The sequence below is a fragment of the Macaca mulatta genome, chromosome 11, assembly GCF_049350105.2.
Source record: "Macaca mulatta isolate MMU2019108-1 chromosome 11, T2T-MMU8v2.0, whole genome shotgun sequence".
NCBI classification, from domain to species: Eukaryota; Metazoa; Chordata; class Mammalia; order Primates; family Cercopithecidae; genus Macaca; species Macaca mulatta.
Window position 1 is genome coordinate 8,437,512 of NC_133416.1, and position 24,248 is coordinate 8,461,759.

Sequence of the window (24,248 nt, forward strand, 5' to 3'; positions counted from 1 at the left end):
GTGCAGTAGGAAAGTCTTGAGAAGGGGAACTATTAAAGTATAATTGCCAGAACTTGTGACCCTCTATATATCTAATACCATCTCACCAATTCAAGACCTTCATCTTTCCCATTCCTTTTCTAATTAGATACATGGCAGACAGCATGTTGAAAGTTAAATAATGTTACCTTTTAAGTAACACACATGAATTATGAAAAACTGTAATTCATTAAGATGAGTCTTGCCAGATAGAAGGCAGCCAAGCTTCTCAAACTGTAGAAAGCCTTTTTCAAAAAGGAGGCTTTGAAAAATATCAGAATTTCTGCTGGTTTTCTAGAAATATGCTGGTCTTTACTCATAAGCAAAATAGTTACAAAATATTAAGTTGACTTGTAGTAATTGCACTGAGGAATGGCACAGAGACACAGTGCCAACAGAAGGAGCACTGCATTTTCAAAAGCCTCAATCCTATTTAGGAGTTATAAGTCCCGAATACAGCAAAAACCTCCCTTCGTGATTCTTTATTTCCACTAAATGTCTACGAAGTGCAAGTTGAAAGGATACTACTAATTTCAGACGTGCTCTGAAATACTTCTTAGCCATATATTCCTTTCTTAGTCCTTACTCTTTAGGGTCCATCAAAGACCTATTCTTTGTTTTTTATCATTATGTCTTTTTATTTATTTGCTTTATTAAAATTTATAGCAGAAAGATCAAGGGCTCAGACTTAGCTGGTCCTGAATTTAAATCATACTTTAGATTCTACTATATGACCTTACATAAATCAGTTAGTCCTTATAAGTCTTCATGTTCCATCTACCAAGGGAGACAATGATATCTGTAAAATAGGTTACATGCGTGAATTAAATTGAAATGACCTAAAGCATTTACTGTAGTACCTGGCACTTGAGAACAATAAGTTTCTAATTTATCCCTTCTTTCCATTTCCACAACTTTATATATCCTTGTGTGACTTCTAATCTCCAGTCTTTAGAATACATTTTCTGTTTACTTTATTAATGATTTCCTCCTTTCTTGAATTTCAATTTTGCCTCCAATATTGCTGCTACTCTAAGTTCCACAAAACTTCCAATTTTTTTACATTTCTCATGTCCTGTTTTCTTTTTACCTTACTATATAATATTTATATCTGTCTGTTGTTACACATATTCTTACTATACCCACCATCTCCCAAATGGCAGAGCAAAATAAAAGTAAACCCTTACCAATATGCCAAGAGTTTTGAGGCAGCATCATTATGGGACTATCTCTTCCTGAGTCCTGATTTAACTCCTGGGTCCTCTTATATGTAATCTCAGAAGTGTACTTATGAGGTGAAAACAGATCTGCTATTTGGAAATGACAATAATGTAAAATTGAGTTCATAGTTCTCCAAAGGGGAAGTCATTATAAAAGCTGAGGTTGTTTTTTCTTTGCCACTTCCTTAGCACGTTAGGATATGGAAAACAAAGGAAGTTAAATAATATGCCTGGAAAGTCTCACAGAATAAAGAGGACTGTAAATTTCCACTCTAAATTTTAAAAAAGACTCATGTTTCACATTTAAAAATTTTTGCTCTATAAATGTGATCTTGTAAGCATAGTTTTATAGATATTTAAAAGATAAAATATATCATCAAATTTGTTTGCTTTAGCATACATATTTCAACCAGTTATGCTGAAAGGATCAGAAGAGGTTACATTGCTGAAACTGGCTAGTCTATGAAAGCTTTGCTGATGAAACATGAGCACAGATAAACATATTTGAAAAAGTTCATGTCTATAAAAATGTTTAACAAAAATGGAGTCTTTTAAAAGTGGTTTTTTTATTGTTAATGATTATGTAAAAGAAAATAAAGCTAGGTCATCAAATGAGTTTGGAAAATATTCGTTTAAATGATACCAACCATTAGGCAGAAAACCATGAGTGGCTTCTGAGCTCATAGTGATTGCTCTGTGTTTGGATCGGCCTGTATGTCCTGCCCTGCTTCTTTGGGAAGATTGCTTTTTCCATTCCTTGATATGTTAAGAATGGTAGATTATATCTAAGAGTGGTAGATTACATCTTTTCACAGGCCCATGTCTCCCCGATTACAGTGACAAGTTCAAGGAAAAGTCAATGACCCAAGTGAGCCCATCAGAGGGTTTGCCAGGATTTTTTGTACCATACTTCGATATCGAGTAGGCCTATTAGTGAAAAAGAAGCTAATATATACAGAAATTAAAATGAGATATACAATATCTAAATACTTTAGATAAATAAGTCCTTATAAATCTCCATCGATGAATTCAAGAACTTTGTTTATTCTTGTCCCTTTTCGACTTAGATACATGACAAACCTTTTTTTTTTTTTTTTTTATACTTTAAGTTCTAGGGTACATGTGCACAACGTGCAGGTTTGTTACATATGTATGCATGTGCCATGTTGGTGTGCTGCACCCATTAACTCGTCATTTACATTAGGTATATCTCCTAATGCTATCCCTCCCCCTTACCCCCTCCCCACAATAGGACCCGGTGTGTGATGTTCCCCTTCCTGTGTCCAAGTGATCTCATTGCTCAATTCCCACCTATGAGTAAGAACATGCGGTATTTGGTTTTCTGCAAGGGATGTAAAGGACCTCTTCAAGGAGAACTGCAAACCACTGCTCAGTGAAATAAAAGAGGACACAAACAAAAGGAAGAACATACCATGCTCATGGATTGGAAGAATCAATATTGTGAAAATGGCCATACTGCCCAAGGTAATTTATAGATTCAATGCCATCCCCATTAAGCTACCAATGGCTTTCTTCACAGAATTGGAAAAAACTGCTTTAAAGTTCATATGGAACCAAAAAAGACCCCGCATTGCCAAGACAATCCTAAGCCAAAAGAACAAAGCTGGAGGCATCACACTACCTGACTTCAAACTATACTACAAGGCTACAGTAACCAAAACAGCATGGTACTGGTACCAAAACAGAGATATAGACCAATGGAACAGAACAGAGCCCTCAGAAATAATACCACACATCTACAAAAATCTGATATTTGACAAACCTGACAAAAACAAGAAATGGGGAAAGGATTCCCTACTTAATAAATGGTGCTGGGAAAATTGGCTAGCCACAAGTAGAAAGCTGAAACTGGATCCTTTCCTTACTCCTTATACGAAAATTAATTCAAGATGGATTAGAGGCTTAAATGTTAGACCTAAAACCATAAAAACCCTAGAAGAAAACTTAGGTAATACCATTCAGGACATAGGCATTGCCAAGGACTTCATGTCTAAAACACCAAAAGCAATGGCAACAAAAGCCAAAATTGACTAATGGGATCTAATTAAACTAAAGAGCTTCTGCACAGCAAAAGAAACCACCTCCAGAGTGAACAGGCAACCTACAGAATGGGAGAAAATTTTTGCAATCTACTTATCTGACAAAGGGCTAATATCCAGAACCTACAAAGAACTCAATCAAATTTACAAGAAAAAAAACAAACAACCCCATCAAAAAGTGGGCAAAGGATATGGACAAACCTTTATATAACAGAGGCTAAATAAAATTTTGCTGCAATTAATGCCGTGTATTTTGAATTCAATTAAACATCAGAGCTTGCTAGATATTAGCGAGATGTGCCTCTGAAATGATAAAGTGCCTTTCTCAAAATGTAGTTACTTTCTTACTTCTCAGAACTGAGGTAGATGCCCAAAGTCAGAAGAAATCAGAAAGAAAACAGGGAGAATATTTTCTGAGAAAGCTTGCGATGAAATGTCTTTGGGAAAATGTAATTTACTAACTAGAATAGGTCATATGATGGAAGAATGGAAGACACAAAAAGAGGATGCTGAAACTTGTTCTACTATATTATTTCTCAACCATGCTGAGAAAAATTGCCTGAAATTTTTAAAATACAGTATGACCGGAAACTCTTTCATGCTAAAAGAATCCACAGCAAACTAACTGCTGGTAAAGTGATCTCACAGAAGTGGGAACTGAAAATAGAAAACAATAAAAACCTGATTATTGCTATTCTTTGATAGAACATATGCCTCCACAATATCTTTGCTACTGTTTTGAGCTTCTCCCATTTCTAGACTCCCAAGTCCTCTCACTCCAAATATTTGGTAGCAGATTCTAATCTAAATGAGTCCCTTTCTTGCCTTTATGATACAAAGGCATAAGGGATGTGATAACTATCTCTTTGGGGAAATAGCTGAATATTCTGCTTCAAGATCTCACGCAAGGCTATAATCACATTGTAAACTAGGGCTGTGGTCTCACCTGGAAGCTTGACTGAGGAAGGATCTGCTCCCATGGCCACTGTTATTCCATGTATTGAATTGTGTCACCCCAAAATTTATAGATTAAAGCCCTAACCCCCAGTGTGACTATCTTTCAAGATAGGGCCTTTAATGAGGTAATTAAGGTTACATGAGATTACAAGGGTGAGGCCCTAATCCAATAGGATTGATGTCCTTGTAAGAAGGGATACCAGAGCTTGTTCTCTTTCTTTCCACATATGTGCAGAAGAAAGGCCATATGAGGGCATAGACAAAAAGTGGATGTCTAAAAGCCAGTAAGAGAGCCCTCACTAGAAACAAAATTTCCCATTACCTTGATAATAAACTTCTAGCCTCCAGAACTGTGAAAAAATAAATTTCTGTCATTTTTTAAGTGACTCAGTCTACAGTACTCTGTTATGTTGATCCAAGCAGACAAATGCAGATTTTGGTATTGAGAAGTGGGATGCTTCTGTAACAGATAACCTAAAAATGTGGAAGTGCCTTTGGAACTGGGCAGTGAATAGAGGCCAGAAAAGTTTTCAGGTGCATGCCTGAAAAAGCCTAAATTGCCTTGAAGGGGCTGTCAATAAAAATATGAATGCTAAAAGCAATTCTGATGAAGTCTTCCATGGAAGTGAGGAACATGTTATCGGAAACTGCAGAAAAGATGATTTTTGTTTTAAAGTGGCAAATAACTTGTCTGAATTGTGGCTTAGTGTTTCGTAAAGTGTAGAACTTGTGAATTACAACTTTGGATTTTTAAAAGGGAAGATTTGTGAGCAAAGTGTTGAAAGCACAGCCTCGGTTTTCCTAATTGCTCATGGTAAAAGGCTAGAGGGGAAAGATAAATTGACAGCATCGTTAGGCGAAAAAACAAAAACAAAAGCAACCCAGAAATTGAAGATTTGGAAAATTCTCGGCCTATTTATATAGTAAAAAAATGATAACATGTGTTCTGGAGAGAACATCAATGGTGTGGCTCCTCAATCACTCCATAGAGAAATTAACCATGACTTTTTTCATCACCTTAGCAGGAGCCATGAATAGAGATGGGATTATATCAGCAGAGACCCTGCCAGTTTGGACCAAAGAGAATAGAGATGGGTTGAAATAAATCACGGAAGGCTTTCTGACTTCTGAGATTCTGTAGGATGAAATAACAGAGCTATTCAGCTGTGAATATGCTTTATCCTTCAAGGAAAGGGATAAATGACCTTGAAGGTGATTCAGAGGTCATCAGTGCTATCACTCCCACTGTAGGCCCAGGGAAAATGCTGTTTTGTCTTCAGTTTCAGAGGATGAGACCATCTCCTCAGTTTCAATAGACCAGCTGCCTCCATCCAGTACCTGAAGAGTGGAGCGTCCACAAAAAGTTTTAACAGGCTGCTACTTACAGCTGTAGTGGTGACAATGCCACCCCCGTGGGCCTGAAGGGCAGAGGATTCAGCCAAAGATAATAATTGTTGAACCTTAAGATCTAATGGAATTTGCCACTTCTCCTTTTTTGGAATGAGAATGTCTGTCTTATGCCTGTCCCACTACTGTTTTTTGGATGCACATAACTTGTCTGGCTTCACAGGTTCATAACTGGAAAGGAATTTTGTCTCAGGATGAATCATAACTTGAGTCTCACCCATACCTGATTTAAATGAGACTTTGCACTTTAGACTTTAGAACTGATGCTGGAAAGGGTTAAGACTTTATGTGTTGTTGGAATGGGATGAATATATTTATCATGTGAGAATAACATGAATTTGGGAGTGGAGGGTGGAATGTTATGGAATGAATTTTGTCCCCCGCAAAATCCACAGGTTGAAGCCCTAATGTGACTATATTTGAAGATAGGGCCTTTAGGGAAGTAATTAATGTTACATAAAGTTGTAAGAGTAAAGTCCTAATCCAGGATTACTATCCTTATAAGAACAAAACAAGACACACCAGAGAGCTCTCTTGACACATGCAAAGAGGAAAGGCCATGTGAAGACACAGAGAGAAGGTGGCTGTCTGCAAGCCAGGAAGACAGCCCTCACCAGAAACCAAATTTGCTGACACCTTGAACATGGACTTCTAGCCTCCAGAACTGTGAGAGAATAAATTTCTGTAGCTTAAGTCACCCAGTCTGTAGTATTTTGTTATGACAGCCAGAGGAGACTAATACAGTCCATAATATGGTTGCTGGCAGAATGTGGTACTGAGGGGCTCAGTTTCTTGCCAAATTGGACTGAGGCTGCCCTGAGTTTCTTACCAGGAGGACATCCCCATAGAACAGAAAGAGTGTAAAATCTTGCACAGGGAGAGAGAGAGAGAGAGAGAGAGAGAGAGAGAGAGAGAGACATATGGAGTCACAGTCCTTTCTAACCTAATCTTGAAATTGATATCTCAGCACTTTTGCCATATTCTATTCATTAGAAGCAAGTTACTAGATCCGGCCCACACACAAGCGGAGCAGATTACACTGAACACGAATATGTGAAGGCAGCCATAATTTGGAACAATTTTGGAAGAAATCTACAACAAAAAGTGAACAAAAAGTAGACCAGAGAAACTAAAAACTATAGGACAATATGCAGCACACTTATAATTGGAATGCCAGGAGAAAAATGATGACAGAATGGGGCAGAAGAAAGACTCAAAGAAATAATGGTTAAGAGTAATGACAGACAGCAAACCACAGTACAATGTACTGAAAGGACACCAAGTAAAAAAAGAATAACACACACACTCACACACACTCTACCTACGTATGACATATTTAAATCTGCACAGGCATGAGAGAGAGAGACAGAAAGAGAGAGAGAGATGCAGCCAGAGGAAAAAAAGCACATTGTGTATATATAGAGAGAAAAAAAAATTACAGATGACCTCTTGTCAAAATTGTGCATGCATGAGGACAATGAAGATGATATCTACTAAGTGCTAAAAGAAAGAAAAGAACCTGTCGATTAAGAATACTCTGCATAGTGAATGTATATTTAAAAACTGAAGGAGAAATTTAAAAACCCTTAAACAAAGCTTGAGAGACGTCATTACCAGTAGATCTATATTAGGCTTAGTGATTTACTTCCAAAGCATGGAGTATAGGAGATGGTAAATAAACTTACAGTGGAGAAATCTAGCAAATACCACTTCAAACAAATGATCAGTGATCACATCCCCAGTGATAACATGTATATATCATGTATGCCCTGATATTTTGTGATGAGTAGGGCACTTTACCTCTGTGGTGTTCTTTCCCAAACCCCATTACTCCAATCTATTCACAAGTAAAACATGAGACAAACCCCAAATGAGGGACATGCTAAAAAACACCTGACCAGTACTCTTCAAAACTGTCAAGGTCATAAGAAATAAGAAGAGACTGAGAACATGGCATAGACCAGAGGACACTACAAAGACAGGACAGCTAAATGCAATATAATATCCTAAATTGGATCCTGAAACAGAAAAGAGGCATTAATTTTTAAAAACCTGCTGACATTTTAAAAAATCTGGAGTTTATTTAATAGTAATTGGATTTGTTTTCTGGGGCTACCATAGCACAGTACCACTAACTGGGTGGCTTAAAACAATAGTAATATATATTTTTTACAGTTCTGGAAATGACAAGAATGAAATCAGGGTGTCAGCAGGCCATGTCCCTACAAAAGCTCTAAGGAAGGAGCCTTCCTTGCCTCTTCCTGGCTTTTGCTTGTTGCTGGCAATCATAAGCATTCCTTGGTTTGAAGATTCATCACTCCAGCCTCTGCCTCCACCACCACACAGCATCCTTCCCGTGGGTTTCTAAGTCCACATTTTCCTCCTCTTTTAAGGACACATCATCGGATTTGGGCTTACTCTAATCCAGTATAGCCTCATTTTAACTGATTACATTTGCAAAGACCCTATTTCCAATTGAGGCCACATTCATAGATACAAGGGATTAGGACCTGAACATATCTTCTGTGGGGACACAATTCAGTCCACGACAATAATGTACCAATGCTGGTTTCAAAGTTTTGACAAATGTTCCATGATGATATTAAATGATAATTATTAGATTAGGGGAAACTGAAAATGGATGAGCAGTAAATGGAAACTCTCTTTATTATCTTTGCAAATTTTCTGTAAATCTAAATTATTCTAATATAAAAAGTTTATTTAAAAGAGAAGTGAGAAGTGTATCTTTTAAAAGTATGTTTATAAAACATTTGAGGAAATATGCCGAAAGAAGGAAAATGAGCAAGCTACCCTACATTTTCAAATGCAAACATAACCTATTTGTATAATTTATGATGTTATTATAAATCACAGCTATAGATTTATACATATATGTATATAATATAAGTTTCTTAAATTATAACATAGTCTTTCTTTAGATATATTTATTAGGAGTTTTTATAGTCCACTGTGATTCCAAAAATAATAAATTGCAGTGGTGAGGGACAAATTCCTTTTTCCTTCCCTATAGATTATGTGGTCTTCTTATAGATACTATAGCAGAAATTCGGGGTAAGCAACAATATGGTAAGGAAAAAGTGAGGAATTCTAGGGCCAGAAATATTTTTTTAAATTTTGGCTTTAAAATTTTCTTTCTAACTAGAAAACCTTTAGAGAAAACTAGAACACATATACAAACAAGATTTTAGATGACAAAAAAAATATTTACAACCACTCTAGGGCTACCTATTTGTCAGATAACCATGAGATCATGCTAGGCAGGAACGGCAAGACATTGGAGGATATGACTAGGTAGTAGGACATAGCACTTGTTTTTGGTCTGAAAGGACAGTGGCAGGTTACGGAAAATAGACAGAGCTATAAGAATCCAGAAATCCCCACAGGCCAAGAAGGAGGGCTTATATTTACAGATTGAGCTGGTGAGATCACAGAGTCAACAGCAGCACCAAGCAGAAGACATGATACTGTTTCATCAAAGTAATGCCAACATCTGTATCTATGACTCACCCAATCCTAAATAAATGCATTTGCCCATAGTGACGAGGCAACTAATGTAAATGCATGAAGTGAGTTGAGATCAGAATGTGGTACAACGGCAGGTGCATGTCCTGTTGGAAGGAAGAAGAGGGTAGTCACCTCCAAGTCACCGTTGTCATGTTGAAATGATGGCCCAATGTTTTCAGACCTCCTGATTTTCAAGAGAAACAGAAATCTGTATTATATTAGCAATAATCCAGTCAAAAATTGGAAGAAAAAAGATACATTTATAATGACAACAAATGCACAAACTTACTTAGGAGCCAATTAAACAAGAAGTGGTAGGACTGTTATATTACAACATACAATAGAGAGAAAGAGAGATTATTAATAATGAATGAATTGTATTGGGTGGACAACAGAAGGAGATAATTCTGTAAAGGAGTCATTAAAAAAAGTAATCTAATAATTATTAAGGTGGCAAAGATAAACATTTTTATTTCTAAAGTACATATTTTCCAAAGAACATGATTTGTTTAACTAGGTGATTGAAGTGGCCAAGTGATATAGACATTAAAGATAAGAAAAAATTGAGACTAGACGGAGTCAAAAGCAAACCTTGAGAGGACAATTTTGCTAATATAAATTTGTTTCTTATCTGTATGGAGGTGGCCCTTATTCTAGATTTGCCTTTGTTTCATCAAAGTAAACAGGTTACCTACAAAGAGTAACAGTTTCACAAATTTACACTTAAGTGGGTATAAGACAATGAAAATTGGAAATGTTTTGACTCCATATAAACTGTATTTTGTTTTGAAAAGCAATATAACATGATGGTGAGGAATGTGGCCACTTGATCCAGAGCACCTGGGTTCAAATTTCAGCTCTGTCATTACTAGCTGCATGCTTTTAAGCAAGTCATTTAACCTCTCTGTATTTTAGCTTTCCCAAATCTAAAATGGGTATTAAAAAGTATGTACCTCATAAAGTTATTGCGAGTATTAAGTTTTTAATTCATATAAAGCATTGAGACAATCCCTAGCACATAGTGAGCACTATGTAAATGTTAGCTCTTATTATATGGAGTGGAGATTTCACCATGAAGAGGAAATATTGAGCAATAAAAGAAGGGGAGAGAACATTACTACTAATATTCTGTCAAACAATGATGGAAAGTCTGAAAGCACCACAACAATATTTTTTAACCATCCAGGAACGTATTAACAGGAAATATTTTAACAATTAATGTCTGACACATAATTTTGATAAAAATAAATCTAAAATATAAGTAAAGACTCTATTTTATATTAAATATTACTTTGAAACATGTACATAAAGATTTACGTTAATTAGCATATAGGCAGAGTTCCTCAGTATATATACTCTAAAAAGATATATACATGTGTTCATATTTACACACACACATATATATAGTACCTGGCATATGATTGGATGCATAGTATATGGAATATAATTGGGTATTTAATACATAATACCTGACACATAGTAGGTGCTCAAAAAGTTTTGTTGAATAAATGACTAAATAATTTAGTTAATTTATGTCAAACATATATTTGAAATTGACAAGAAGTACAAAAATACAGAAAGTGTGCCAAATGGCATGTTTCCACAAGAGGGTTGTTTTGGAGACTTAAATGTCAGAAAGGGGTGTTTGTAATACCTGGATACTAAGAAAGGATTAAAAATCAATTTTCATCTTTCACCTGGATCTCGGCAAGATGGCACAACAGAGTTTTCCAACACTCACTCCCTACAGAAACATTTGAACACTATTCATGCACAAAAATACCCTCACAAAAGCTAAGAAAACCGGGTGACAGACTATAGAACATATGTGTAGCACAGTAATAAGAAAAGATGCATTGGAGAGGAAGGACAGTTTTACATGATCAACATCACCTCTGCCCCAAACCCAGAAAGCATGATGTGGAGACAGATACCCTCCCTGGAAAGGGAAGTAAGCATCAGACTTTGCCTAGAACTTCAACACTGAGCCTGCCCTAGCAAAACCCAACACTGGGCAGGCCCAAGGCCCCAGACTCCAGGGTCGCAGTCATAGACTGGGTTCCAGGCCCACACTGGTGTCAGGCCAGATCCTACAGCCCTAGGCTCCAACCATGCTTGTTGGACTCAGTCTTGGGTCCTGCCATACCACCAGACCTACTCCAATGGCCTCAGACTGCAGACTGCCTTAGTACCAGGCTGGCCCCAGCAGTCCTGGGCTTCAGATACATCCCAGGGCCAGGCCATTCCCCAAAGACTCAGACTCCCAGCCTTTTCCTGCAGCCCTAGACATCAAGCTAGCATCCATGAACCAAGTCTCCAGACTGACACCTGCAGTTATAGGATTGAGGCCCATCTAGCATCAAGCCAATGCCTGTGGCTCCAGGATCTATGCTTACTCCCACGGACCCAATCAGAAGGTAAACTCAAGTAGATCCAGGCTCCAGGCCCAACCCCATGGATCATGACACCAGGCTCACCCTCCTTCTGGCCAAGGCCCCAGGCTTACCTGCAAGAGGACTTCAGTAGCATGCTTTTCTGCGAACCATGCCAAATGACCTGTCCATAACTTCTGGATGGGCTGAGTGATAGAGGGCTTTCCCATACAACGCAAGTCTCCAAAGACTGCAATAAGTCCCTACCTCTTTAAATGCACAGACACCAGCATAGCCACAAGGATCAAGAACACAGCCACGAGGATCAGGCAAACATGGCATCGCCAAGAAACAACATAAAGCACCAGTAAAAAATTGATACGGTTTGGATAAGGTTGTTTGTCTCCACCAAGTCTCATGTTGGCATTTGATCCCCAGTGCTAGGGGTGCAACCTAATAGGAAGTGTTTGGGTCACGGCAGCAGATCCCTCTTGAATAGATGAATGCACTACCTGGGGTAAAGGTTAAGTAAGTTCTTACTCTGTAAGTTCCTGTGAGAGCTGGTTGTTAAAAAGAAACTGACGCCTCGACCCTATCTCTTGCTTTCCCTCTTGCTAAGTTTTCTTGGCACACATTGGCACCCCTTCTCTTTCTGCCATGAGTAAAAGCAATCTGAGGCTCTTATAAGATGCTCACTCTTGGATTCTCCAGACATGAGAATTGTGAGCCAAACAAATGTTTTTCTTTATAAATTACTCAGTCTCAGGTATGTCTTTATAGCAACACAAAACAGACTAAGACACTAACTCTAAAGAAATGAATATATGAACTGTCTAACAATGAATTCTAAATAATTGTTTTAAAGAAGCTTGGTGAACAAGATAATACAGAGAAGCAATTCAATATAATTCAGAAAACAATTACCAAAATAAATTTAAAAATTAACAGAAAGGTTAAAATTCTAAAAAAGAAAAAAATGTAATAAAAATTCTGGAGCTAATAAATACAATGAAGAAACAAAAATGCAACAGAGAGCCTCTACCACAGAACTGATCAAGCAGAAGAAAGTATAATATATGTGAACTCAAAACCAGTCAGAGGAGAAAAAGAAATAAAAAGAAATGACAAAAATTTATGAAACAGCATCAAATGAGTAAATATCCAAATTATATGACTTTAAAAAGGAGAAGAAAGAGACAAAAGGCCAGAAAATATATTTTAGAAAATAAATATCGAGGTGTAGGGAAGACAAAGGTCTCCAATGAGATTTAATGCAAACAAGACTCCAAGACATATAATTATAATCACACTGTCAAAGACAAAGAGAGAATCCTAAAGGCAGCAAGAGAAAAGACACATATCAAATGCAAGGGAGATCCAAAAAGAAGAGCAGTGGACTTCTCAGAAGAAAATGTACAAGCCAGAACTGTGTGAGATGATATATTCGAAGTGCCAAAGGAAAAAAACAAACAAGAATATTTTACCCAGAAAATCTGTCTTCTAAAAATGAAAAAGAGGTAGACTTTTCCAGAAAATGAAAAGCTAAGGGAGTTCATCAACACTATGCTTGTCTTAGAAAAAATACTAATGGAAGTTCCTCAAGCTGAAAAAAAAGGTAGCTGATTAGCAACATCAAGACATGAAAGTGTAAGACTTACTAATAAAAGTACGTAGGTAGTCAAATTCAGAATACTCTAATACTATAACAATGATGAAATTTTTATATCTTTTATATCTTTAGTATGTAAATTTTTTATATCTTTAGTATGATAGTTGAAAGACAAAATGAATAAAGTAATAATAGCTCCAATAATTTGTTAAGAGGTACACAATGTAAAAAGATGTAAACTATGACATCAAAAACATAAAATGTATTGAGCAGCAGAGTGAAAGTCTTATTTTTTATGCAACCAAAGTTACATTGTTGTCAGCTTAAAAATAGCCTAGTTAAAATAGGTATTTTATATAAGCCTCATGGTAATTACAAAGCAAAAACCCATAGTAGATACCCCAAAAATAAAAAGTAACAAATCAGAACCAATGCAGTGGTATATGACTGTAGTTCCAGTTACTTGGGAGGCCAAGGCAGGAGGGTCACTTGAGCCTAGGAGCTTGAGGCTATAGTGTACTATAATCACACTTGTGAATGCTACTGCACTCCAGCCTGGGCAACAGAAACCCCCATCTCTATTTTTAAAAAGAGTAAGAAATCAAAGCATACCGCTAGAGACAACCATCTAATGACAAATGAAGACAGCAAGCAAGAAAGTAACAAAACATCTACAAAACAACCAGCAAATCATTAACAAAATGGCAGTAGTAAGACCTTCCTTATAAATAATTACTTTGAATGTAAATGGATTAAATTCTTTAATCAAAAGACAGACAGGCTGAATAGATTAAAAAAACAGGACTCAGCAATACACTGACCACAAGTGACTCACTTTAACATTAAGGACACACACAGAATGAGAATGAAATGCTGGGAAAAGTTAATCCATGCAAATGGAAACTAACACAGAGCAAAGGTAGCTATACTTATATCAGACAAAATAAACTTTAAATTAAAAACTGTAAAAGCTCCAGGCACGGTGGCTTACGCCCGTACTCCTAGCACTTTGGGAGGCCGAGGCAGGTGGATCACCTGAGGTCAGGAGTTTGAGACCAGCCTGGCCAACATGGCGAAAGTCCATCTCTACTAAAAATACAAAAATTAGCTGGGTACAGTGGTGGGCATTTGTAATCCCAGCTACTCGGGAGGCTGAGGCAGGAGAATCGCTTGAACCCAGCAGGCGGAAGTTGCAGTGAGTGGAGATCCTGCCACTGCACTCCAGCCTGGGTGACAGAGCCAGACTCTGTCTCAAAAAAAAAAAAAGAAAAAAGAAAAGAAAAAGAAAAAAGAAACTTTAAAAGGAAAAAAAAAAAAGAGAAGGTCATTATATAATGCTAAAGGGGTCAATTAATCAAGAGGACATAACAATTGTAAATCTACACACATTCGACATAGGAGAACCTAAACATATAAAGTAAATATTAATAGATCCAAAGGGAGAGATAGAATTTAATGCAGTAAACAGTAGGGGGCTTACATACTCAACTTTCAGCAATTGTCAAATTATTCAAACAGAAAATCAATAAGGGAACATCAGATTAAACTACACTTAATAGACATAAACAAAGCATTCTATCAGCAGCAGAATAAATATTTTTATCAAGCACACATGGAACATTCTCCAGTATTGATCATATGTTAGGTCACAAAACAAGTCTAAACAAATTTAGGAAGACTAGAATTACATCAAGTCTCTTTTCCAAACTTAATACTATTAAATAGAAATCAGTAACAAAAACATTGAAAAAATTCACAAATATATGGAAATTAATCGAATGCTTCTGAACAACAAATGGGTCGAAGAAGAAATTAAAAGGTAAATCAAAAAGTATTTAGTGACAAATGAAAATGGAAATAACATATCAAAGCTTATAGGATGCAACAAATGTAGTTCTACGAGGGAAGTTTACAGCATTAAACATCTACATTAAAAAAATCTCCAATAAGCAACCTAATGCTATAACTCAAGGAACTAGAAAAAGAAAAAAAAACTAACCCTAAAGCTAAGTACAAAAAGGAAAGAATAAATGACAGAGCAGAAGCAAACCAAACAGACTAGAAAAGCAAACAAAAGATTGAAAAAATTAAGAGTTGATTTTTAAAAAGATAAACAAATTTGACAAACATTGACCTAGACTAAGAAGAAAAGAGAGAGCACTCAAATAAATAAAATCAGGTATGAAAAGGGAGACATTACAACTGATGTCCCATAAATACTAAGGACCACAAGAGACTAACACTAAATTGAACAAATATCCAAGCAAGAAAGCACAACCATAAGAACAAACAAAACAGAACAAACAGGTGAGAGATCATGGTACCTGGTTTTAACACAATAACAAGGAAAGAGACACTGAAGAAGGTAGGAAGGACAGTCTTGCATTCTCTACACTACCCACCCCCAGCCATAGGCAACACAGCATGGAGAGAGGATCTGTGTGCTTAGGGGAAGAAGAGTGAAGTGAGTGTGAGACTTTGCATTGGAGCTCAGTGCCACCCTCTCACAGTGGAACTCAATACCAGGCAGCATTCTACCAGTGCCCACTTACACCAGCACTGGGCCAGAGGGGAATCCTCAATCCCAATGGAAGAAAACTTGAGTCCCAGCCAGCTTCACCACTGGCTGACTACAATGGCCTGGGAACCCTAATAAATTCAAGTGGCAGTCAGGCCGCAGTGACTGCAGTCTTTGGGCAAACCTTGGTGCTGTACTGGTCTTGGAGACAGTGGGCTTGGAATATGACCCAGTGTGACACCAGCTGTGGTGGCCATGGGAGTGCCTGCATCACCTCTCCCTCAACTCCAGACAGTGCAGTATGTGGAGAGACTCCTTCCACTTCGGGGAAGAAGATGGAGGAATATGGAGGACTTTGGCAACTCAGGTACCTGTTGAGCCACAGTAAAATAAAGCACCAGATTCTTGAAGACCTCAGTTCCAAGCCTTTCCTCCTGAATAGCATTTCTAGGCCCACCCCAGGACAAAAGAGAATCCACTGTTCTGATGGGACAGACCCAACCGTAGCAGAATTCCCCACCTGCTGACTACAGGTAGCGGTGGATCTTAAATAAACATCAGTGGTAGCCAGGTAGTAGTGTCCTCAGACTTTGGGTGAGCCCAAGTACTGTGTTGGTCTGGGAGGCCATTGGCCTCAGGTGTGACTCAGTGTGGTGCCAGCTGTGGTGGTCATGAGAGTGCCTCAATCATACCTTTCACAACTCCAGGCAGCCCAGAATCCATCTGGGAACCCAGGGAATTCTCTTTTATCTTTCCCAAGTCCACCAAGGCTGTGTATCTTAGTCTGCAAAAATTGTAGCATTCTGAGGCTTAGGGTGCCCTCTAGTGCTCAGAGGCTGCCATGACCACAGGCTTAGGTAACACCACTCAATCCCATTTGAATTCTCTCTCTCTTTTTTTGTTTAACTTTTATTTTAAGTTCAGGGGTTCATGTGCAGGTTTGTTACGTAGATAAACCTGTGTCATGGGGGCTTGTTGTACAGATTATTTCATCACCCAGGTATTAAGCCTAGTACCTGTTAGTTATTTTTCCTTATCCTCTCCCTCCTCCCACCTTCCACCTTCCAAAAAACCCAGTGTGTGTTGTTCCCCTGTAAGTGTTCATGTGTTCTCATCATTTAGCTCCTACTTATAAGTGAGAACACGTGTCATTTGGTTTTCTCTTCTTGACTTAGTTTGCTAAGGATAATGTCCCTGCAAAGGACAGTCTCACTGCATAGAATTCCTTGGTGTATAGGTATCACATTTTCTTTATCCAGTCTTCCATTGATGAGCATTTAGGTTGATTCTGTGTCTTTGCCATTGTGAATAGTGTTGCAATGAACATACACATGAATGTCTCTTTATAACAGAATGACTTGTATTCCTTGGGTATATACGCAGTAATGGCATTGCTGAGTCAAATGGTATTTCTGTCTTTAAGGTCTTTGAGGAATCACCACATTGTCTTCCATAATGGCTCAACTAATTTACACTCCCAACAATAGCATTCTTTTCTCTCCACAACATTGTCAGCATCTGTTATTTTTTGACTTTTTAATAATAGCCATTCTGACTGGTGTGAGATGGTATCTCATTGTGGTTTTAATTTGCATTTCTCTAATGATCAGTGATATCGAGTTTTTTTCATATGCCTTTTGGCTGCATGTATGTCTTCTATTAAGAAGTCTCTGTTCATGTCCTTTGTCCGCTTTTGCATGGGGTTGTTTTCTTCTTGTAAATTTAAGTTCCTTATAGATGCTGGATATTAGATCTTTGTTGGATGCATAGTTTGCAAAATTTTTCTCCCATTCTGTGAGTTGTCTGTTTACTCTCTTGATAGTTTATTTTGCTGTGCAGAAGCTCTTTAATTAGATTCAATTTGTCTATTTTTGTTTTTGTTGTAATTGCTTCTGGCATCTTCATCATGCAATCTTTGCCCTGCCCATGCCCTGAATTGTATTGCCTAGGTTGTCTTCCAGGGTTTTTATAGTTTTGGGTTTTGCATTTAAGTCTTTGATCCACCTTGTGTTAATTTTTGTAAATGGTGTAAGGAAGGAGTCTAGTTTCAATCTTCTGCATATGATTAGCCAGTTATCCCAGCACCATTTTTTTTTTTTGAGACAGAGATTCACTCTGTTGCCGAGGTTGGGGTGCAGTAGTGCGATCTTGGCTCACTGCAACATCCGCCTCCTGGGTTCAAGCGATTCTCTTGCCTCAGCCTCCCAAGTAGCTGGGATTACAGGCACCCACCACCATACCTGGCTAATTTTTGTATCTTTTGTAGAGACAAGGTTTCACCATATTGGCCAGGCTGGTCTCGAATTCTTGACCTCAAGTGATCCACCCACCTCGGTCTCCCAAAATGCTGGAATTAGAGGCCTGAGCCACCACACATGGCCACAGCACCTTTTATTGAATAGGGAATCCTTTCTCCATTGCCTGTTTTTATCAGGTTTGTCAAAGATCAGATAGTTGTAGGTGTGTGGTCTTATTTTTGGGTTCTCTATTCTGTTTCGTCAGTCTGTGTGTCTGTTCTTGTACCAGTACCACACTGTTTTGGTTACTATATCCCTGTAGTATAGTTTAAAGCCAGATAGCGTGATACCTGCAGCTTCATTCTTTTTACTTAGGATTGCTTTGGCTATTCAGACTCCTTTTTGGTTCCATATGAATTTCAAAATAGTCTTTTTTTTAGTTCTGTGAAGAATGTCAATGGTAGTTCAACAGAAATAGCATTGAATCTATAAATTGCTTTGGGCATTGTTTTAGTTCATTCTGACACTGCTATAAGGAACTGCCCAAGAGTGGGTAAGTTATAAAGAAAAGAGATTTAATTGACTCACAGTTCTGCATGGCTGGGGAGGCCTCAGGAAACTTACAACCATGGTGGAAGGGGAAGCAAATACGTCCTTCTTCACAGGGTGGCAGGAGAGAATGAAAGCAGAGCGAAGGGGGAAGCTTCTTATAAAACCATCAGATCTCAAGAGACTCACTCATTATCAGAACAGCATGGTGGAAACTGCCCCCATGATTCAGTTATCTCCACCTGGTCCCACCCTTGACACGTGGGACCAGGTGGAGATAACTGGTCCCACATATCACCTTATTGATAGGTGATATATCAAATATCACCTTATTACAATCCAAGGTGAGATTTGGGTGGGGACACAGAGCCAAACCATATCAGGTACTATGGCCATTTTAATGATATTGATTCTATCCATGAGCATGGAATGTTTTTCAATTTGTTTCTTTCAGCTCTGATTTCTTTAAGCAGTGGTTTGTAGTTCTTCTTTTAGAAATCTTTCACCTCCCTGGTTAGCGTATTCCTAGGTATTATATTCTTTTTGTGGCAATTCTGAATGGCAACTGTGTTCCTGATTTTGCTCTCTGCTTGACTGTTGCTGGTGTATAAGAATGTTAGTGATGTTTGCACATTTTGTATCCTGAGACTTTGCTGAAGATATTTATGAGCATAAGAAGCTTTTGGGCTGAGACTATGGGGTTTTCCAGATATAGGATTATGTCGCCTGCAAAGAGGGATAGTTTGACTTCCTCTCTTCCTGTTTGGATGCCTTTTATTTCTTTCTCTTGCCCGACTGGCCTGGCCAGAACTTCCAATACTATGTTGAATAGGAGTGTGAGAGAGGGCATCCTTGTCTTGTGCTGGCTTTCAAGGGGAATGCTTCCAGCTTTTGCATAGTCACTATGATGTTGGCTGTGAGTTTGTCATAGATGGCTCTTATTATTTTGAGGTATGTTCCTTCAATAACTAGTTTATTGACAGTTTTAAACATGAATTGATGTTGAATTTTATTGAAAGTCTTTTCTGCACCTATTGATATAATCATGTGTTTCTTGTCTTTAATTCTGTGTATGTGATGAATCACATTTATTCATTGCATATGTTGAAGCAATCTTGCATCACAAGGATGAGGCCTACTTGACCGTAGGATAAGCTTTTTGATGTGCTGCTGGATTCAGTTTGCCAGTATCTTGTTGAGGATTTTTGCATCGATGTTCATAAAGGATATTGGCCTGAAGTTTTCTCTTTTTGTTGTATCTCTGTCAGTTTTTGGTATCAGGATGATGCTAACTTCATAGAATGAGTTAGGGAGGAGTTCCTTCTTCTCAATTTTTTTGGTAATAGTTTCAATGTAAATAGTACAAGCTTTTCTTTGCACATATGGTATAATTCAGCTGTGAATCCCTCTGGTGCTGGGCTTTTGTTGTTGTTGTTGGTTGGTAGGCTATTTATTACTACCTTAATTTCAGAGCTCACTATTGGTCTGTTTAGGGAATCAATTGTTTCCTGGTTGTCTTGGGATGGTGTGTGTGTTCAGGAATTTATCCATTTCTTCCAGATTTTCTAGTTTATGTGCATAGGGGTGTTCATAATATTCTCTGATCATTGTTTGCATTTCTGTGGAGTTAGTGGTAATATCCCCCTTGTCATTTCTGATTGTGTATGTTTGAATCCTCTCTCTTTTCTTCTTTATTTGTCTAACTAGTGGTCTATTTTATTAATTTTTTCAAAACGCCAACCCCTGAATTTCTTGATTTGTTTTGGATGTTTTTTCATAACTCTATTTTTTTTCAGTTCAGCTCTGACTGGTAATTTCTTGTATTCTGCTGTCTTTGGAGTTTATTTGCTTTTGGTTCTCTAGTTCTTTTAGTTGTGATACTAGGTTGTTAACTTGAGATCTGTCTAAGTTTTTGATATGGGAATTTAGTGCTATGAATTTCCTTCTTAACACTGCTTTAGCTCTGTCCCAGAGATTCTGGTATATTGTATCTTTGTTCTCATTAGTTTCAAAGAACTTCTTGATTTCTGCCTTAATTTCATTATTTACCCCAAACCCATTCAGGATCAATAAACATGTCCATCAAAAAGGTAGAAAGACTTCAAATAAGCAACCTAATCATGCATCTTAAAGAACTAGAGCAAAAACAAGAGCAAATCAAAGCCAAAATTAGAAGATGAAACAAAATAATAAAAATCAGAGCAGAAATAAATAAAATTGAAATGAAGAAAACAATACAAAAGATCAATGAATCAAACAGTTGGTTTTATGAAAATTAAACAAAATTAACAAGCCTTTAGTTTAGTAAGCTAGACTGAAAAACAGGGGGAATCCAAATAAAGTCAGAGATGGAAAAGAAGACATGAAAATTGATACTGCATAAATTCGAAGGATCATTAGTGGCAACTATGACTATAAGCTAATTAAAGACATGGAAAAACTCCTAGACACATACAACCTACGAAGATTGAACAATTAAGAAATCCAAAACCTGAACAGATCAATAACAATAATAAGATTGAAGCCATAGTAAAAAATCTCCTATTAAAAAAAAAAAAAAAAAAGTGTGGGATCCAATGGGTTTAATGATGATTCTACCAAGCATTTAAAGAAGAGAACTAATACCAGTCTTACTCAAACTATCCCAAAAAATAGAGGAGGAATGAATACTTCGAAACTCATTGTGTAAGGTCAGTATTGCCCTGATACCAAAACCAAAGACTATATATATATATATATAAAAGATATATATAAAAACTACAGGCCAATATCACTGATTAATATTAATGCAAAAATCCTCAACAAAATACTAGCAAACCAAATTCAGCAATATCAAAACCAGACAAGGACACATCAAAAAAAAGAGAAAACTACAGACTAGTATCACTAATGAATATTGATCAAAAATCTTCAACAAAATGCTAGCAAATCGAATTTAACAATACATTAAAAAAATTATTCATCATGACCAAGTGGGATTTATCCCTGGAATGCAAGGATGGTTCAACATATGCAAACCAATCAATGTGATACCTCATATCAACAAAATGAAGTATTAAAACTATATGATCATTTCAATTGATGCCGAAAAAGCGTTTGATAAAATTCAATATCCCTTCATGATGAAATTTTAAAACTTCATGATAAAAACTTTCAAAAACCTGGGTATAGAAAGAATATATCTCAACATAATAAAAGCCGTATATGACAGACTCACAGCTAGTATCATAGTGAATGGGGAAAAACTGAAAGCCTTTTCTCTAAAATCTGGAACACACAAGGATGCCCACTGTTACCACTGTTATTTAACATAGTACTGAAAGTAACCAACTGGAATGTTCATACACTGCAAATGGGAATGTAAATTAGTACAGCCACTATGGAAAACAGTATGGAGGTTACTCAACAAGCTAAAAATAGAATTACCATATGATCTGGCAATCCCATTCCTGGGTATATAACCAAAAGAAAGGAAAGCAGTATATTGAAGAGAGATCGGTATTTCCACGTTTATTGCAGCAGTGTTCACAACAGCCAAGATACACAGTTAATCTAGCCATCCATCAGTGGATTAATGAACAAAGAAAATGCCATCCAATGAAATATTATCCAGCCATAAAAAGAATAAAATCCTGTCATTTGCAGCAACATGGATGGAACTGGAGGATATTATGTTAAGTAAAATAGGCCAGGCACAGAAAGAAAAAATGGTATGTTCTCACTCATATATGAGATATAAGCAAATGGATCTCATGGAGATAGAGAGGGTAGAAGGGGAGTGGGGAAGGGGGATAAAGAGAGATCGGTTAATGGGTACAAATGTACTTTTGGATAGAAAAGATAAGATCTAGTCTTTAGTAACACAATAGTGTGCCTGTGGTTAACAATAACTTATTGCATATTTCCAAATAACAAATTATATAATTGATTTTAATCAATTACATTTTAAAGACTATAATACATTTATATATTTTTAAGAATATAGCATAATTATATGTAATATAATTAATCAAATATTATTAAGAAATAATATTCAAGGTGATACATATCCCAATTACCTTGATATGATTGTTATATGTTGTATGCATGTATCCAAATATCACGTGTATCCCATAAATATGTACAATTATTATATATCAAAAAAAAAAAAAACTTTAGTGTAAGAAGTGCAAGTGTAGGGGGCAGTTCCAAGATGGCCGAATAGGAACAACTCCAGTCTCCAGCTCCCAGCACGAGCGACACAGAAGACAGGTGATTTCTGCATTTCCAACTGAGGTACAGGGTTCATCTCACTGGGGCATGTCGCACAGTGGGTGCAGCCCACTGAGTGAGAGCCAAAGCAGGGTGAGGCATCGCCTCACCCGTGAAGCAAAAGGGGGAAGGGAATTCTCTTTCCTAGCCAAGGGAAACTGTGACACATAGCACTTGGAAAATCAGGTCACTCCCACCCTAATACTGTGCTTTACCAAGGGTCTTAGCAAACAGCACACCCAATGATTATATCTCACACCTGGCTCAGAGGGTCCCATGCCCACGGAGCCTCCCTCATTGCTAGCACAGCAGTCTGAGATCTAACTGCAAGGCAGCAGCGAGGCTGGGGAAGGGTGCCCACCACTGCTGAGGCTTGAGTAGGTAAACAAAGCGGTCGGGAAGTTCAAACTGGGTGGAGCCCACCGCAGCTCAAGGAGGCCTGCCTGCCTCTGTAGACTTGACTTCTGGGGACAGGCCATAGCCAAACAAAAGGCAGCAGAAACCTCTGCAGATTTAAATGTCCCTATCTAACAGCTTTAAAGAGAACAGTGGTTCGCCCAGCACAGACTTTGAGATCTAGGAACAGACACACTGTCTGCTCAAGTGGGCCCCTGACCCCTGAGTAGGCTAACTGGGAGACACCCCCAACTAGGGGCAGACTGACACCTCACACCTCACATGGCCAGTTACCCCTCTGAGACGAAGCTTCCAGAGGAACAATCAGGCAGCAACATATGCTGTTCAGCAATATTCACTCTCCTGCAGCCTCCACTGCTGATACCCAGGCAAACAGGGCCTGGAGTGGACCTCCAGCAAACTCCAACAGACCTGCAGCTAAGGGTCCTGACTGTTAGAAGGAAAACTAATAAACAGAAAGGACATCCACACTAAAACCCCATCTGTATGTCACCATCATCAAAGACCAAAGGTAGATAAAACCACAAAGATGGGGAAAAAACAGAGCAGAAAAGCTGAAAATTCTAACAACCAGAGCGCCTCTCCCCCTCCAAAGGAACACAGCTCCTCGCCAGCAATGGAACAAAGCTGGATGGAGAATGACTTTGACGAGTTGAGAGAAGAAGGCTTCAGATGATCAAACTTCTCCGAGCTAAAGGAGGAAGTTCGAACCCATCACAAAGAAGCTAAAAACCTTGAAAAAAGATTTGACAAATGGCGAAGTAGAATAACCAATGTAGAGAAATCCTTAAATGACCTGATAGAGCTGAAAACCATGGCACAAGAACTATGTGACAAATGCACAAGCTTCAGTAACTGATTCGATCAACTGGAAGAAAGGGTATCAGTAACTGAAGATCAAATGAATGAAATGAGATGAGAAGAGAATTTTAGAGAAAAAAGGTAAAAAGAAATGAACAAAGCCTCCAAGAAATATGGGACTATGTGAAAAGACCAAATCTACATCTGATTGGTGTACCTGAAAGTGATGGGGAGAATGGAACCAGGTTGGAAAACACTCTGCAGGATATCATTCAGGAGAACTTCCCTAACTTAGTAAGGCAGGCCA

General features: G+C 37.8%; 1 protein-coding gene across 3 annotated transcripts in view; it reads right to left on the reverse strand.

Annotated features, from left to right (window-relative positions):
• Positions 1-1,340, reverse strand: part of CD163L1 (CD163 molecule like 1) — an 81,957-nt gene extending 80,617 nt beyond the window's left edge. For all 3 annotated transcript variants that reach the window (XM_015150972.3, XM_077953510.1, XM_077953511.1), the window contains exon 1: positions 1,206-1,340. In XM_015150972.3, coding sequence (XP_015006458.3) covers positions 1,206-1,236 — 31 coding nt within the window. In that variant the 5' untranslated portion in view covers positions 1,237-1,340. The remainder of the gene's footprint in view (positions 1-1,205) is intronic.
• Positions 1,341-24,248: the final 22,908 nt, after the last annotated feature.